The sequence below is a fragment of the Trichoplusia ni genome, chromosome 4 (assembly GCF_003590095.1).
Source record: "Trichoplusia ni isolate ovarian cell line Hi5 chromosome 4, tn1, whole genome shotgun sequence".
Classification (NCBI taxonomy): domain Eukaryota; kingdom Metazoa; phylum Arthropoda; class Insecta; order Lepidoptera; family Noctuidae; genus Trichoplusia; species Trichoplusia ni.
The window spans coordinates 6278290-6292604 of record NC_039481.1 but is presented as its reverse complement, the minus strand read 5'-3'; the positions used below and the strand labels follow the sequence as shown (position 1 = coordinate 6292604).

The 14315-nt window shown below is 38.6% G+C and overlaps 1 protein-coding gene across 1 annotated transcript in view; it reads right to left on the bottom strand.

The window, feature by feature from the left end:
* LOC113492709 (zinc finger protein 395) overlaps positions 1–6395 on the bottom strand; it is a 45243-nt gene extending 38848 nt beyond the window's left edge. The window contains exon 1 of the mRNA XM_026870316.1: positions 5624–6395. Coding sequence (XP_026726117.1) covers positions 5624–6001 — 378 coding nt within the window. The 5' untranslated portion in view covers positions 6002–6395. The remainder of the gene's footprint in view (positions 1–5623) is intronic.
* Positions 6396–14315: the final 7920 nt, after the last annotated feature.

Sequence of the window (14315 nt, the reverse complement as noted above, 5' to 3'; positions counted from 1 at the left end):
TGATTCCCTTGCAAGTGTCGAAAATTTGCAGCATAAACGGCTGTATCTTTTGATTGCGTTGGCTTAGAAGTTTGATTTTTTCACAGCTTCAAAGGACAGTAGACCTGAGTAATTGATATAAATTTCAGCTTCATACCTCCACGCGTTCCCGAGAAAAAGGGTCTTGACAGACGGACGGACGGACGGACGGACAGACAGACGGACAGACGGACAACAAAGTGATCCTATAAGGGTTCCGTTTTTTCCTTTTGAGGTACGGAACCCTAAAAACAGAAAAATAAATAATATTATTGCCTTTGAAGCTTATTACATAGTGTATCATAGCCAAAAGAGTCTGCGGTGATAGTATCTAATTTTTGTACCGTTGTAAAATACGGTCAGCGATTTGAGGTTGATTTTGATTATATACGTTATTGCATTACATTTTGTATCTTTCGTAAAATAAACTGTATTTTGTATCAAGCACTGGAAAACATTTCAGTATTTCATGCGGTTATTTGTAATACCCGACGCATTAGCAATGTTAATGTCTGCTTGTAAGGCAATAATTTGTTGGTGGTATTTATCATGCATCGAACGGCGGCGTCGCGGCGGTGATCGCTCGCAAGATGAATGTTATACTGGTTACAGAACGAGATTAAGCGCGAAACGCAACAGGTTGAGTAAGACCCGTACCTACGATACTGTATGTAAAGGAGCAAAGTTAAACATAGAAATCATTTTAGTGCGCATCTGGCTCGCGGGCCGCGGCCTACTTGCGCTCAACACCTCCAGCTATCAGTCTCCTAACATTGTCTTGTTACAACAAATCTCTATCGGTTTTATCTTATCAACCTTGATTTATTTAGAAACCGTGTCACAAGACGCAGTTACAACAGTCAAATAGTTGAGGTTCCTATGCTCTGTTTTGTCGGCGCGCAGTTTTCTTATCGACGTCATAGACGTGTTTATTGTATTATTACACGCGTAGGTAATGAGACTTGACGTACCGATGGATGACTTGTAGGAAAATCGTCACGTTCGTGTGGTCGATTGATTACGCACAGTGCGTCGTCGCACAGGGGGCAAGTAATTTTCTCTTCCCATGGTTTGTGCTTCGAAGCCTATTTACAGCTCGGCAGTTCCGTTTTGAGCTCAATAAAAAGTTACGTTCAAGAATCTGCATAAACTGTATATGCGGCATTTTTATTCCCTTCCAATGTGAAAGAACAGTGTACCGGGGTTACAAAGGTAGAGCACAAACATTTTTGTAGAGTCGCGCTTTTTAAATATGTTTTGTATTTATTGTTTGTTTTATAGGCTCATGCAAGTAATAAATTCGTCACCTTAGGAAAACATAAACAGAGTATCGAGTAGAGTGAAATTATCGTGGAGCACGCGACGCTCCACGCAACGGTAGGCTCCATGATCGTAAGTGTCTTCGTTCCATCGAAAAAAATCTTAACTGGACTGGAAAATCTGGAAAACGCATTTATAATTCGCTTTTGAATCATAACTACTTTCGCTAGCTATATAAGTTATGCGATATTAATTACATTGTTGGCAAGTCAGTGCTGTCTGCCACCGAGCTCGTGCGTTTTATATTGTTCGCACTCGCGCGATAGCTTGTTATTTAAATAACATTAGCCATATTACATGCAACTTTATGCTGCCTTAGATTCTGCTCCGAAGCAATAATTCATTGTATGAACACCTCACATGTTGAGTAACCCGCCATGCAACGTGCAGTGGTGAAATCGTTTCATACCAAATGGCAAACTATTCAATAGTTTTTGATTATAGGTTTGATTTGATTGCTAAGACGTAACTTGTGAGCATACAATTTAATGTATCCGAGTGGAATTATCAATTATTAATCATTTGTTCTGAGTCAATGTTTAGATTTTACTGGCTTTAGACAATTATATCATTGTTTACGGACACTGCAAATATATATTGTCAATGAACAAGAATGATAATTAAAATTAAATATCGTCAGCATCTGACAAAATGAAGCGATCTACGGTGTAGCGCAGATAATAGTTTATAGAATGTGTTGCGAACAGGTGTTACGACAATTAAAGTAGTTCATGGTACAGGTAAAGTGAATCTGAAACTGTCACTGTACATGGACAATGCAGGTGCGAGCAGCACTTTCACACTCGCAGCGGTCGTAGTGTTCCGCGGCGCGCTGGCCGCACCGCGCCCGCGCCGCCTCGCACCACGCCGCGGCCGGCTTCTCTCACAACTCACCGCGAACCGTTTACGACCTCCGCAAACGAAAGGCGTTTTGCCGGTTACCGCTACAGGGGAAATCGCTTTATATACAAGTTGCGTAATTAACAATTCAGGTATCGTGTTTTGTTACATTTCAACTTTGAGAGTCGAGACTTCTGCGTTGAAAAAAAGCTTGCAAATCTAAACAGATCGTCGGCCATTAACGGTTGTAAGTGTTCCACTTAATGGCGGACAAGCCCGTCGTAAGGTTAGCTGGTGCTGGGCCGCAGCGCCACCGGCTAACGGTACGGCCGCCGGCGCCGCGCGCACGTGAAAATAATTCTTGACGCGATTTTGTAACGAATACCGTTACTCGGTTCCGGGCCTGCCGGTGACCTTATTTCTCAGCCGAGCACTCTTTATTTTTATATCTTATTGCCTGGCGTTATGATGGTAGAGACTCTTTCGAGTATTTTATATCAAGCATGTTGTTTAAAATTACATTAGATACGGTGCACGGCAGGCGATGCTCGGACGTCGTAGATTTCTAGTGTATCAATATTATAATGCACCACATATTGCCACAGATGTATTTGATTAGAATATATTAATGTTGCTTGAGCTTATGATAATACAGTTATTTATTTATTACGTAATTCCCCTGTCCGGGTTTGCCGGTAAAATAATAGTTGTTTACGAACATGAATACAACGGTGAGTCAGCGAGAGGCTTTGATAGCGTGGCGAGTGCCGGCGCCCGCGCATGTGGCCGGCGCGGGCTTCTGACGCTCATGGCCGCGCTGATTACCTGGGAAATACCACACATCCTTTCCCCAACCATGATTTAACTTATAATTCGTTTTTTTTTTCCAATGTTGCCAATATCTTTGTGGGTTTCTCCATTATTTAAGCATCAAGATTAAAAAGTAATAATCTAGAGGGTGTCGTTTGATCGCGTGTTATCTATCAAGTTGTTTTCATGAAGTGCGCCGCTTTATCTAGCGTGTAGTGACGCAAAAACGTGTTTGATATACATGGGTATTATAAATGGCACAATACACCGGCATTCAAACGAGTAAACAAGTGCGTATCGCCGTTTACTTTGCGTTCTTTGTATTTGATTTTGTTGTTTTAGCAGTTAGTATTATTTGTTTAATCAATACAAGTTAACATTAAACACATTTTCGCTGTTTACGACTGAATTGTTTCGTAGAATATATCATCGCGGTTGTTGTTTTCACGTTACAAATAGATAAATTATGGCTCGTAAACATAGCATCATCTCTGTGAATTAACTAAAGTGGCGGCTCGCTCGCGGCTCGTAAGCCGCGTCACGCTAGTATCGCGTGCTACGTCACTATTTACGCACAACGGCACAAGGCCTGCGCCCGCGCAACTCGCTTCCTTATTGTTATTAGGTACTCTTGTTTCACTAGTACTCTACTTTCTGGATCTGTTTAGGAAAATATAGAAAATGACTTGTTTTTCACTAGGTATTTAATATTAATGACGTCAGTAAACACAGGCTAATGAGTAATCACTTCAGGTACTTTACCCCGAACAGATCCGTTATTGTTTTGTTCTGAATTGTGTAATTTTGATCATTTTATGATTTGCGTTCAAATCAGAGAGTATGATTTAACATTACCGTTCTAAATGCATTTTATTTGTTTCTTATGCTGCTTTAGATTCAATTTAGGCTTTTTACACCTTTATGATGCTTTAATTTAGGTTACGACGAAAATTAAATCAGCGATTACATAAACTTTTCTTACGTAATAACTCTACGTCTATAGTGAAAATGTGTGGCTTGAATATGACCATAACAAGAACTGTAGAGCAATCAACAAAAAAACTTGACTTTTGTACTGTTAAGCCATCGAGTAAATTAATTTAGTGGAAACATAAAAACGAAGGTAATGCCAGCAAAACCTTTATCGAGCCTTGGCATACGAATTGACGGTCAGATTAAATATTGAGTCGGGTCAACCGGCCAATTATCGGCTGAGTAAATTAAACATGAATTTAATATTGTATACAAATTGTACTCGGCGATAAGACTGACGATGATGACGCATGAGACGCACGCGCGGCTCGCCGGCCGGCCGGCGTCGCACAAAAACTACGTACTTGCCTACTTTTAATCTACGGTGTATGCCCGAGGAGGTACTTATTGTAATCTTTAGCTACCTGTTACATGGCGCGCCTTGTCTAACGGTGCGACCGGATTATAAAATTTAGCACATGCGTGTTCTGACCGGCGGCGCGGCGCGGACCACCAAATAAGTATGTGCGACGCATTAGTCCAAGCGGGGCTGGCCCAACAAGTGTAGCAGCACAGGGTAGGTGCTGCACACCGCACACGTGTAGTGTTTGTTTATCTAGCCGACTGCGACTGCTTGGAGTATTGGTGTCGTGACCTACCGCTTTATCTAATCTTCATTGTAGAGCGATTGAAATGCATTTATTACTTTCAATGATAAAGACATCACCTTGCTGCCGAATTTTTAATGATCGATAGCGCTATCTTTGCCCTTGATGTTAAGCTTTATTAATATCTCATTGTCTGAATGTTAAACAAACAGTACGCTTTTGTTTCTGTCACGTCATAATGTAATCAATTTTGTATTTTCCTGTTTTGTCAAGGTATTCAACAAATCATTGTTTCACTTTTTGTGATCTATCTTCATAATAGTGTGCACGGTAATATGATGGTCTTGTATTTTAAATGCAACATATAAATATTCACCCAGTCGATGGTTAGTAACAATAACAATAAATGATGTCATGGATTTCAATAATTGAATCATGTCCAGTACCTAGTCATGTAACAAGTGTAGTATGTGGGCATCTGATTAGGAGACAAGTATGCAATATGGTATAGTATAGTAGTAACTAAGTGGCGTGTAGAGTGGCTACCGGGTGCTGGGCGAGCTTGTATTGTATGTGCGATAAGTTGCGCGTGCGGTGCGTCAGAGCATCGTGTGTTGTCGTGCGGGCTCGGCGCGGCAGCCGGTGCATCGTGCACCGCTCGTTGCACGTGGAGCGGGGTCAATAGCTCGCTCCACCACTCCGCCTACACTACAACATCGACCCGAACTGCATACACTACAAATAACCGATCACTGTCCTCACGCACACAATTAAACGCTCCAATTATAAATAAATGCATAGCCATCATTGTCTACACATGTGCAACACTGAACAATTTTCTATTCCCTTTAAAATAAACATTCGAGCGTTTTTTGGAAGCATACCTTTGACATATTTTTTAAACCGAAATCGTTGATGTCTTTTGAAAGAAAGTTCTAAAAGATTTCAACAATAATTTTGTAGAGTTTAAACCTGTTTATTTAAACAGCCTATTTTTTACTTCCAAAACAGCTTAAAATATTTGGATAAATGTTTAAAAAAAAATGAGAACACACCTCAGCAGTTGGCGACTGGATCTGGACACGGAGTTCATCGGTCTCGTAGTCGTGGTTCTGCACGTCAGCACGCACCTCTCTCCCGTTGTAGGTGAGGAAGACGCGCTGGCCAGGCTGCAGGCGCACGCCTGTCATGCCGCGGAAGCCGGGCCCGATCAGCTCCGCGTCGCGGTACTCACGGCTCTTCATCTTGACGCTGTCGAACCGCACTGTGTAGCGCGTGTTCGGTGTCAGGTTGATGCAGTTGTTGTTCTCCGGGAAGGGCGCCGGCGTCTTTACCGCCTGGATCATGCCCGAGTAGTACAGTCCGTCATCAGCCAAAGCTGCAACGCGCGTCCCAATGATGGAGCGCTTCGCTAGCCGCTTGCCCGTGGACATGATGCTCAGTCCTCACTTAACTATTGAAACACTTTCCTCCTCACCACTGTCCGGTGATCTACAAAATTCTACTCTCACAAGTTCACTCAAAAATTTCAAATCGCCCGGCGTACGCGTTTCGCGGGATAACCGTCACAGAATTTTGGAAAACTGACAGAATTTCGACGCGATTCGGCACGCTGCGCGCGGTCCGGCTCCTCAGTAGACCGGGGTTGGTCGCGGGTCTCGCGCAGAAACATAATACGAGGGCAGGGTCCTCGAGGATCGGGACAAAGGAAAATCCTTTCGCGGTACTAAACTTCGTAACCGAGCTCACAGCGGACGACCTCAATAAGCGCGGTTCGAACACGAACTGACGTGAGTGCGTGCAGAGCGGCGCGGCCGGCGACACCGGCCGGCCGGCGAGCGGGAGCGGCGACCGCCCGTCTCGCTCCTTTGTTTTGATACTCAGCTGTTCGAGGGAGCGAGACGACCGAGTCAACGGCCGCGCGTCAGAGCTGGACGGACGTTCGGCCGCCCCCGAGACTCGTGCGGCATTCGGGCGGACTCGCTATTTTCAGCGGGAGGGCGGGCGGCACGCGGAGGGCAGCCGCCCACGGGCGACATTGAGGCGCGCCGGTTCGGTTCGCACGTGTAGCGCTAACGGGATTGCACAACGCACCGACGCCGCCCGTACCCACTGTCCGCGGACGCTTCATACGTGACACAGTTTCTATTCGGATTCGGGGTCGATTCAAATGTCAAGCAGATGCACCCACTTATGCAACGTGACCCAACTACGACTACGCACAAATTTTATAATTGATACTAAGTATTCGCATGAAGATCAGTATGTTATGAATCTCCGATAAACATACCTGCTCCCATAAATAAAATTACAATTGCAAATACAAAGTTGTTCTGCTTATACGACTCTAACGATGTAACACCTGCATCACTTTAAAATCATGAGCCTACTGAATGTAATAATAATCATTCAATAAATATTAATTGAAATACCTACTATAATGTACAGTTAAATGGATAAATATTTAATTAATTATCCGTAGTAACCTATTTTAGTTACGCCACAAGGAAAGAAAAAGGAATTTCAGTAATGTATGCAATACAAAGACCGGCACCGACCGCTCTATACTTTGTTTATATACTATGAATGTCCCAATTTCTATGATTCCGGATTACAATGGAAGTAGTACTCTATCTGTATATGTACAGGACTTTATCCAGAAATTGGGTCACCATGGCATTCGTGGATGAGCAACCTGTTACTGTTCATTCATAATTAACTTTTTGAGTGAATAATGTTTTCCGTAACAAATGTACGGTTGTGGTAAGAATGGCGTTTAGCAGGTATCGCAAGTATTATTGAATGTGCTATTAAATTGTTGCTACACCAGACAGCTTATGCTTCACACTCATTGTTGGAAGACTGCGTTCCCTGTGAGGAAATATCGTAAATGCCTCCATTGGCAGACCTATTTAAAGTTATGTGTAACTACAAATTCCACTATGATTCATTATCTATTATGGTTTATTATTATTAAAAAAGACAAGAAACCTAAAAAAAAATATTATGTAAAATGAATAGGACTTTATAAGCAAACAAAACATCTCACGGACATCCCAAATTCGTGAATTAACTTTGTAATTATACTAAGAATAATAAACATGTGACATGTTATATTCGAGCCGGCAAAGTGGCGCAAAGGCATTACGTCACTCAGCCGAACTATTTCATGCGCCTACTTATACTCTATGTTTATCAAGTTTATGGTCACATTTGTTTACGTTATTATGTTCAGTGTAAACAAGTTTACGTAACTCGTTGTTCGAACATCTCGTATGGAGGTCAACTCTCTATTTATCGAGTGCATAAAAATTTTGTCTCTCGTATAGAAGCCCACGCCGTAAAGTTTGTGTAGAAACTGTTAATAGATTTGTATGCAGATGTATACAGCGAGGCTTGACTAATGTTACCTTTGCCCTTAAAAATAAGATATGCGTGACTTTTTGTTTGATTATTTTGTTTGACGAGGTAGAGCCAATTGGAAAAAAACTTCTTTCATTGATTCCGTGGTATCGTGCTACGAGTAGTCGATGCTACATTTGTTTTTATTAAGGCGTCCTTCAAGGTCCATTTATAGGTCCCTTTGAATTGGCTACAATTAGAAGTTTACAATCATCTTTTCATGTTTTCTGATCTGCTCATACAGGCTATTAAATTATAATATTTTACTGTAAAGGGCCAGAATTACCGAATACCCAAATAAGCAGTAAATGTCTTACGACCTCATTGCTTGGCAAGTCGTGACTCTCGAGTACTTCGAAATATAATTCCTGAAAGTAATAGTCTTTTGACATGTTTCAACCATAGAATGAGTAATGGTATACATTGACGTTTGCCAGTTGTTATACAGACCTATTACGTTTAGATAACGTGTAATCTTATCTAAGTAATTATCCAGTTATTTCCCATTGGAGAGTATCGATATATTTAATGGCTCTATGTACTTACAGATGTGTTTGTTAAGCATGATTACAAAATGAGGTAAGTTCCGTAACTTACAGATGAGGTACTAAGCAAACTATTCAATTTTATTGTTGAAATCACAATATTGTTTAAATGGCAATGACAAGTAAAATGGAAGCAGAATTAAATGTAACTTCTTTTTAATTAACTTCCAGGTTCCACAGGTTCACTGAATTTTAAGAAAAATCATGTACTTGATAAAAGCGAAATTTATGTTTGAAATTATTTAGAGGGTATGCGAAAAGGAACATGAACTTAGACTTAAAGCTCAGTTCTCGTTTTCTTGTTTAGATGCATTCTGAAGTATTATATGTAGACTCAAGTAATCACAAATAAAGTACTAACATGACCAATTTAGACATAAATACTAATAGAATTACCTTTAATACATTTTAATTACCAGCGTTAGTTATCAATAATAACAAGTTAAACAAATGCGTATTTAATCATAATTATTTTGAAATAGAACTCTACATTAAGCGATGCAACTCCAACATCAATTATTATTACATTATACGCTAGTAATGATAGTATTTACTTATTTCTACATAGAACTGATAACATACATAAACCGTCACATAATAAAATGCACGCAATTGGTTTCCATAGCTTTATATTGAATTTATAATATTTCGCAATTATCTATTTCAAGGAAAGTGATTTGAAATTGAAAATACATCACGTTTTATAAAATACCATATAAAAGCACGTAGGTATGCTTAAAACATAACAAGTTTAGAAATGTATTAGCTGCAGGTATAGAAAATGCTTTATCATTAGAAAAAATGAGTAATAATAATGTCTTTTACTTTGACTATAGATCATTTGCTAATTAATAATGGTTATGCTAATGAGTAATAAGCTAATGATTGAATCCAGGCGAATTATTCAACATTTGAATTATCTATAAATCCATTATATATTGCAAAAAAACATACATTCTACTTGTTTTAAGTTTTGCGGAATCAGATCATTGAGAAACGGAATAAAACATTGCTTAACAAATTATAGCTATTTGTCTACGTATGAAAAGGAAATTCTGAAGCCAACAGTACTTGACTTCTATGTGTATTTAAATCCTGGATTTAATTAGTGAGAGCTCCACTATTATGTTAATAAAATTTAGTTCTCTGCAGTAATGAAAACTCTACCTCACGACTCAAGTGGTTTCATGATATAAAACATGAATTTGACCACAATATACGTGTGATTGTTTATCATTACAATTTGGTTTACCACAAAACATTGAGATAGTTACTTTAGTACTAAAATTGAATTGTTTAATTGTTTATAAAACAACGTAATCAAAGAGCAATTGATTTTAATATGTAATTTGTGTTTGGGCCAGCTTGAATCTAATGTAATAATCTGATCTCTAATAATCCAATGATCTGTAGAGAAAAAAATTTTATACTGTTTATCAAATGATGTTTTAATCTATTAATATAGCATAAGCAACCTTTTTTAATTATGTATTTTTTAAAACAGTTATTTACTTACAGGTTTAACGACTCAGGGTGCGTTTTAACGGTTCTGCAATGTCGTATTAATTGAGAAAAACGAAAAAAGGCCCATAAAAATAAAATTGACATACATGTCTATATTTACTTAATGTTGTAATTATTATCTTCCATTAAATCTTCCAATAATCAATGAAAAATAAGATACCAAAGCAAATCTCTACATAAGATAAAGACAAGTGTAACAAACAAGAAATGTCATCGTAATTGCATTAAAATCTGCAGTTTCTACACAATTATCTTATCTTCACTAATTTCGTCGAGACAGCCATATTTGCAGCGATGCGTTTAATTAACGTCTATTACATAAGTGCTACTAAAGAGGTTGCTAGCGTAATGGAATATTATAGCTTTAAGAATAGACTCCTCCATTTTATTGTGTAGTTTTTACGATTATTTAGACTGCATACATTTTGTAGCCTTGTTACTAGCCTTTTATTAGATTTGCTACCCAGATTGTACTGAGATTTCGCCTGCTGGGAGATAGGTCATAATTATTGCTGAAATAAGTAGACATATTCATGGAATGCAGACCGTTAAACCAAATTTCATCAAAATCCGTTGACTGATTAAGACATGAAATCGTAACAGAATAAATTTTGAATTTATAATATTGATATCTTCAGTTGCCATGGGGAAGAGAAAAAACTATTCTTTGTAGTTTCCAATAGTTTAGTTTCCTTAACTATGAGCTACTTATCGATTTCCTCCAGTTATAAAAGATTACGGCCGCTATCGGCGTGACGATAGTGAATATTATATATCAATTGGATTAGCATGTTACATCAAATCTTTTTAGTACCGGTATTATTTTGATACGCAGTTACTGATAATGGCAATAATGTATATACGTCCAAAATGTATCAACAAGGCCTTATTGTCGCCTTATCTTAAATTTAGCTCCCTCCCTAAGCTTCAACGTTCATATTACAAATAATACTTTTGAGTATCACGAAATGGGTCAGAACAATAACAGACGTGGGTATTCAATATTTTATGTAGAACAAAAATAAACTTGTGGTCAACAGAATCGTTAATAATTTAGCTTAAATCAGATTCTGTTAACTTTGTTCGATTTTTATTGCAATTCGTAAAAAAGTAATACCTCTCGAACAGTTCAAATTTGTATAGTGTTGTCGTGACCTCGATAATTATTGCTACATCGGCAATCGTCACATGCATTTAGGCCTAACACACACTGTCCGTTTGTGTTGCGCTCGTAAAATTAATTTTACGACTGTTTACGATTTTATTATAACGTGATTTGTTTGGAGTGGTACAACTTGCTACAATAAGAAATTTAAGTATTATTTTTGTGTTAACAAGAATAACGATTTTGCCTACGTGGAAGTCGGTCATTGTGACATAAAGCTGGTTATATCCTTTTTTAAGATCACGTTGACTCCTTACCTAAATGTTATCAAAATTGGTTGTATCGAGCCGTAAAAGATCATGCACAGACACTTTCGTATTTGTAATAAAAATATTCAATAAGCAGTACTTTAAAAGACGAAACGACATCGGAGCAAGCATTGTTACAAATCTTCAATTACAGGAAAGACTGGTTCAGTAAATAATTGCGATTAAACCATGACGTGACGTATCGCTGGCGTGCATTAGGACCTACTTACTCAATATAGAAATAACGATGATGACATAACAAAGTGCGCCCGGCGACAGTGTCGCGCACTTAATTAAAATCAAGAGCACGAGTAAGCATGATTGATTACGTGTGCTCACCTGCCCTCACGACACACCTACGTGAACTTTAATACTAATACTTAATTCCTAACATATTCAGCCATATCATATTTATATTATACCACTATTGCTAAATATTATTTGCGCTGGACTAACTTTATGTTCCGAGCCGGCTCTGGGCAGTTTGACTTAATATTCATGAGACACTATTGTTTTATGGTAATGTAGACGGTAATAAGTTTCTGCGTCGTTATTTATCGACGTGTTAGATTTTTAACGCAGGTTTGTGGGTTCACGTAACTGTCCAGTTTTAGTTCATGTCAAGTTGGGTTGTAGAGCTTTGAAAATATTTTTTTCATGGTAGATAATCCTTAAATAATATATCGCATACCTACTCTTTTATTCAATCATTGTTGATAGTAGTTAGGTCAGGGACAATATGTTAAATAAGCCCTCTTTTAAAAATATAGTGGCCAAGCTTATTTAATCGTGAGTTCGTAACTATTAACTTTTAAATATCACTCAACAAACAACAAAATAAACATCAGAGTAAGCAACCCTACATTTTTTATGACTTCCGTGAGACACCAACAGATGTACAAAAGAATACTGGACCAATATTACTACCTATGCGAGAAAAGTGTGGGTGTGTGAGTGCATTTCTTTGTCTGCGTAGGGTCGACAACTTTAAACTTGGGGTGACTTGAAGTTCCAGCCAATGGGGGCGCGGCGGGGGTCACGTGGTTTTGTTGTCCCGATCAGCTGTTACGGGAATGCTTACAAAAAACATCAACAAACCTGAGCCCGGCCTCCAGCAGGTAACAAAGGCACACGGAATAATAATAACAGCACTTCAATGGAATCTCAAAACTAAGCGCTTAGATTTTGTTGAATCGGTATCTGTATATACATCACAGAGAAAGTTCTAAAATTGTTTCTTTGTTTGTGTCGCTAGACAATAACGTCTTTGAGTATTTTTAAACCAACGAAACCAATGTCGGATAACGTTTTGCTTTTTATAATATTTATTGCTCGACAGTTACAGCAGCCTACGCGCGTTTGATCCTTTCAAGTAGTAGGATTACCTACAAAGCGTTGTGAACTCGAGAAACACAAAGGGAACGAGGAAAGAACAATTGAGTTGTAGCATAAACGTGATACACAATTGCTGCAGTATTGCAAATGGCGCACGGCGCACGGGATTAAATAAATACGGTCTAAAGATATTCCGGCTAAGAGACTGCAGTGTGTGTAGCCTCTAGAGCTGCCTAGAATACATAAGTGAAGCACAGTTATGTAATTGTCTCCAATTATCACTTTAAGTGCGTCGCATAAGTGTGTGCATCAACTGCGTAAATTAATCAGAATGTCCTAATTATGTGCAAGCAATGCGACGCATAAGGATGCATCTCCAGCCACCTCATTTCATTGTAATTCCTTCAATGTCAATCTTCACAATAAAAACTACTTCGAGATGTGTACGTACGAGTTCGTTAATATAGTTTTAATGATGATAACGATAGACAAAGTCATTACTTATTAGCCCCTACAAATCGTGACGTCATACGTCAATTATACAATACCAACGATTAAATAATTAGTGAACTATATATTGTCATTAAATGTTTATAAAGAAACTGGTATTACTACTCCGGCCACTATTTCTACTATTATTATAACCTGTTGTTGCTTAGCAATTAAATAAAAGGTAGAGATGATGTATAAATAGGTATATTATGAGAGACGTTCCTAAACGTTAGTTGTGAACATAATTTAACTTTGCCCTCGTTTTACTTGCTGACGCTTCCGGGATAAACGTAACCTACATATTTTGTGTACAGTGCCTAAAATAGTGCCGATGTAGAATCTTAGAATGAATGCGTAGATATTCACGTGTTGATTTCAACTTAGATTACAGAGGCACGCGTGTTTTTTTTATTAGAATTAGCACGTTTGTATAGATATAACTAACCACAGATGTGCATAACATTCTGTTCGATTCCAATGTTAGATACTCGGCGATCGAAAAATGTGGCTTTACCAGTTTTGGCGTCGCGTACAACTAAGCAGATAGTAGACACCAAATCTTATACGAAGCTAACGGTATAACAAATAAATAAAAAAAGTGTGTTGATAAAAATAGCACGGTGGGACTTCGTTGTTTCGAAAACCGCATAAGATAATGGTGCGGCTAGCGGGCCGGTCTGTGAGGGAGCGATTGAACGTGATAACAATTTTAGAACATTTTACTTTGATAACAGAGTACCTATAATAATGTTTATGCCTATCTGTGGCTCGGCCACGTCAAATACTTGTCAATTTGTGGTTTGGCCGGCAGGTCGGCATTGATTGCGGACGCACTTTCCCTCGTCGTAATCAGCATTTGAGACAGTCCTTTAAAATATAGGGCGAGTACTTTCTCGGCCATCCGTACGTGTGTTGTTTAAGCCACGTTGTAATTAGTCTGTTTGGTATTTGCATTGTTTGTACTTGGGTTTAACGTGTAGAATCGCCAGATTAAATCGAAATACATATTTTCGTCCTAGAAGTATAAATATCATAA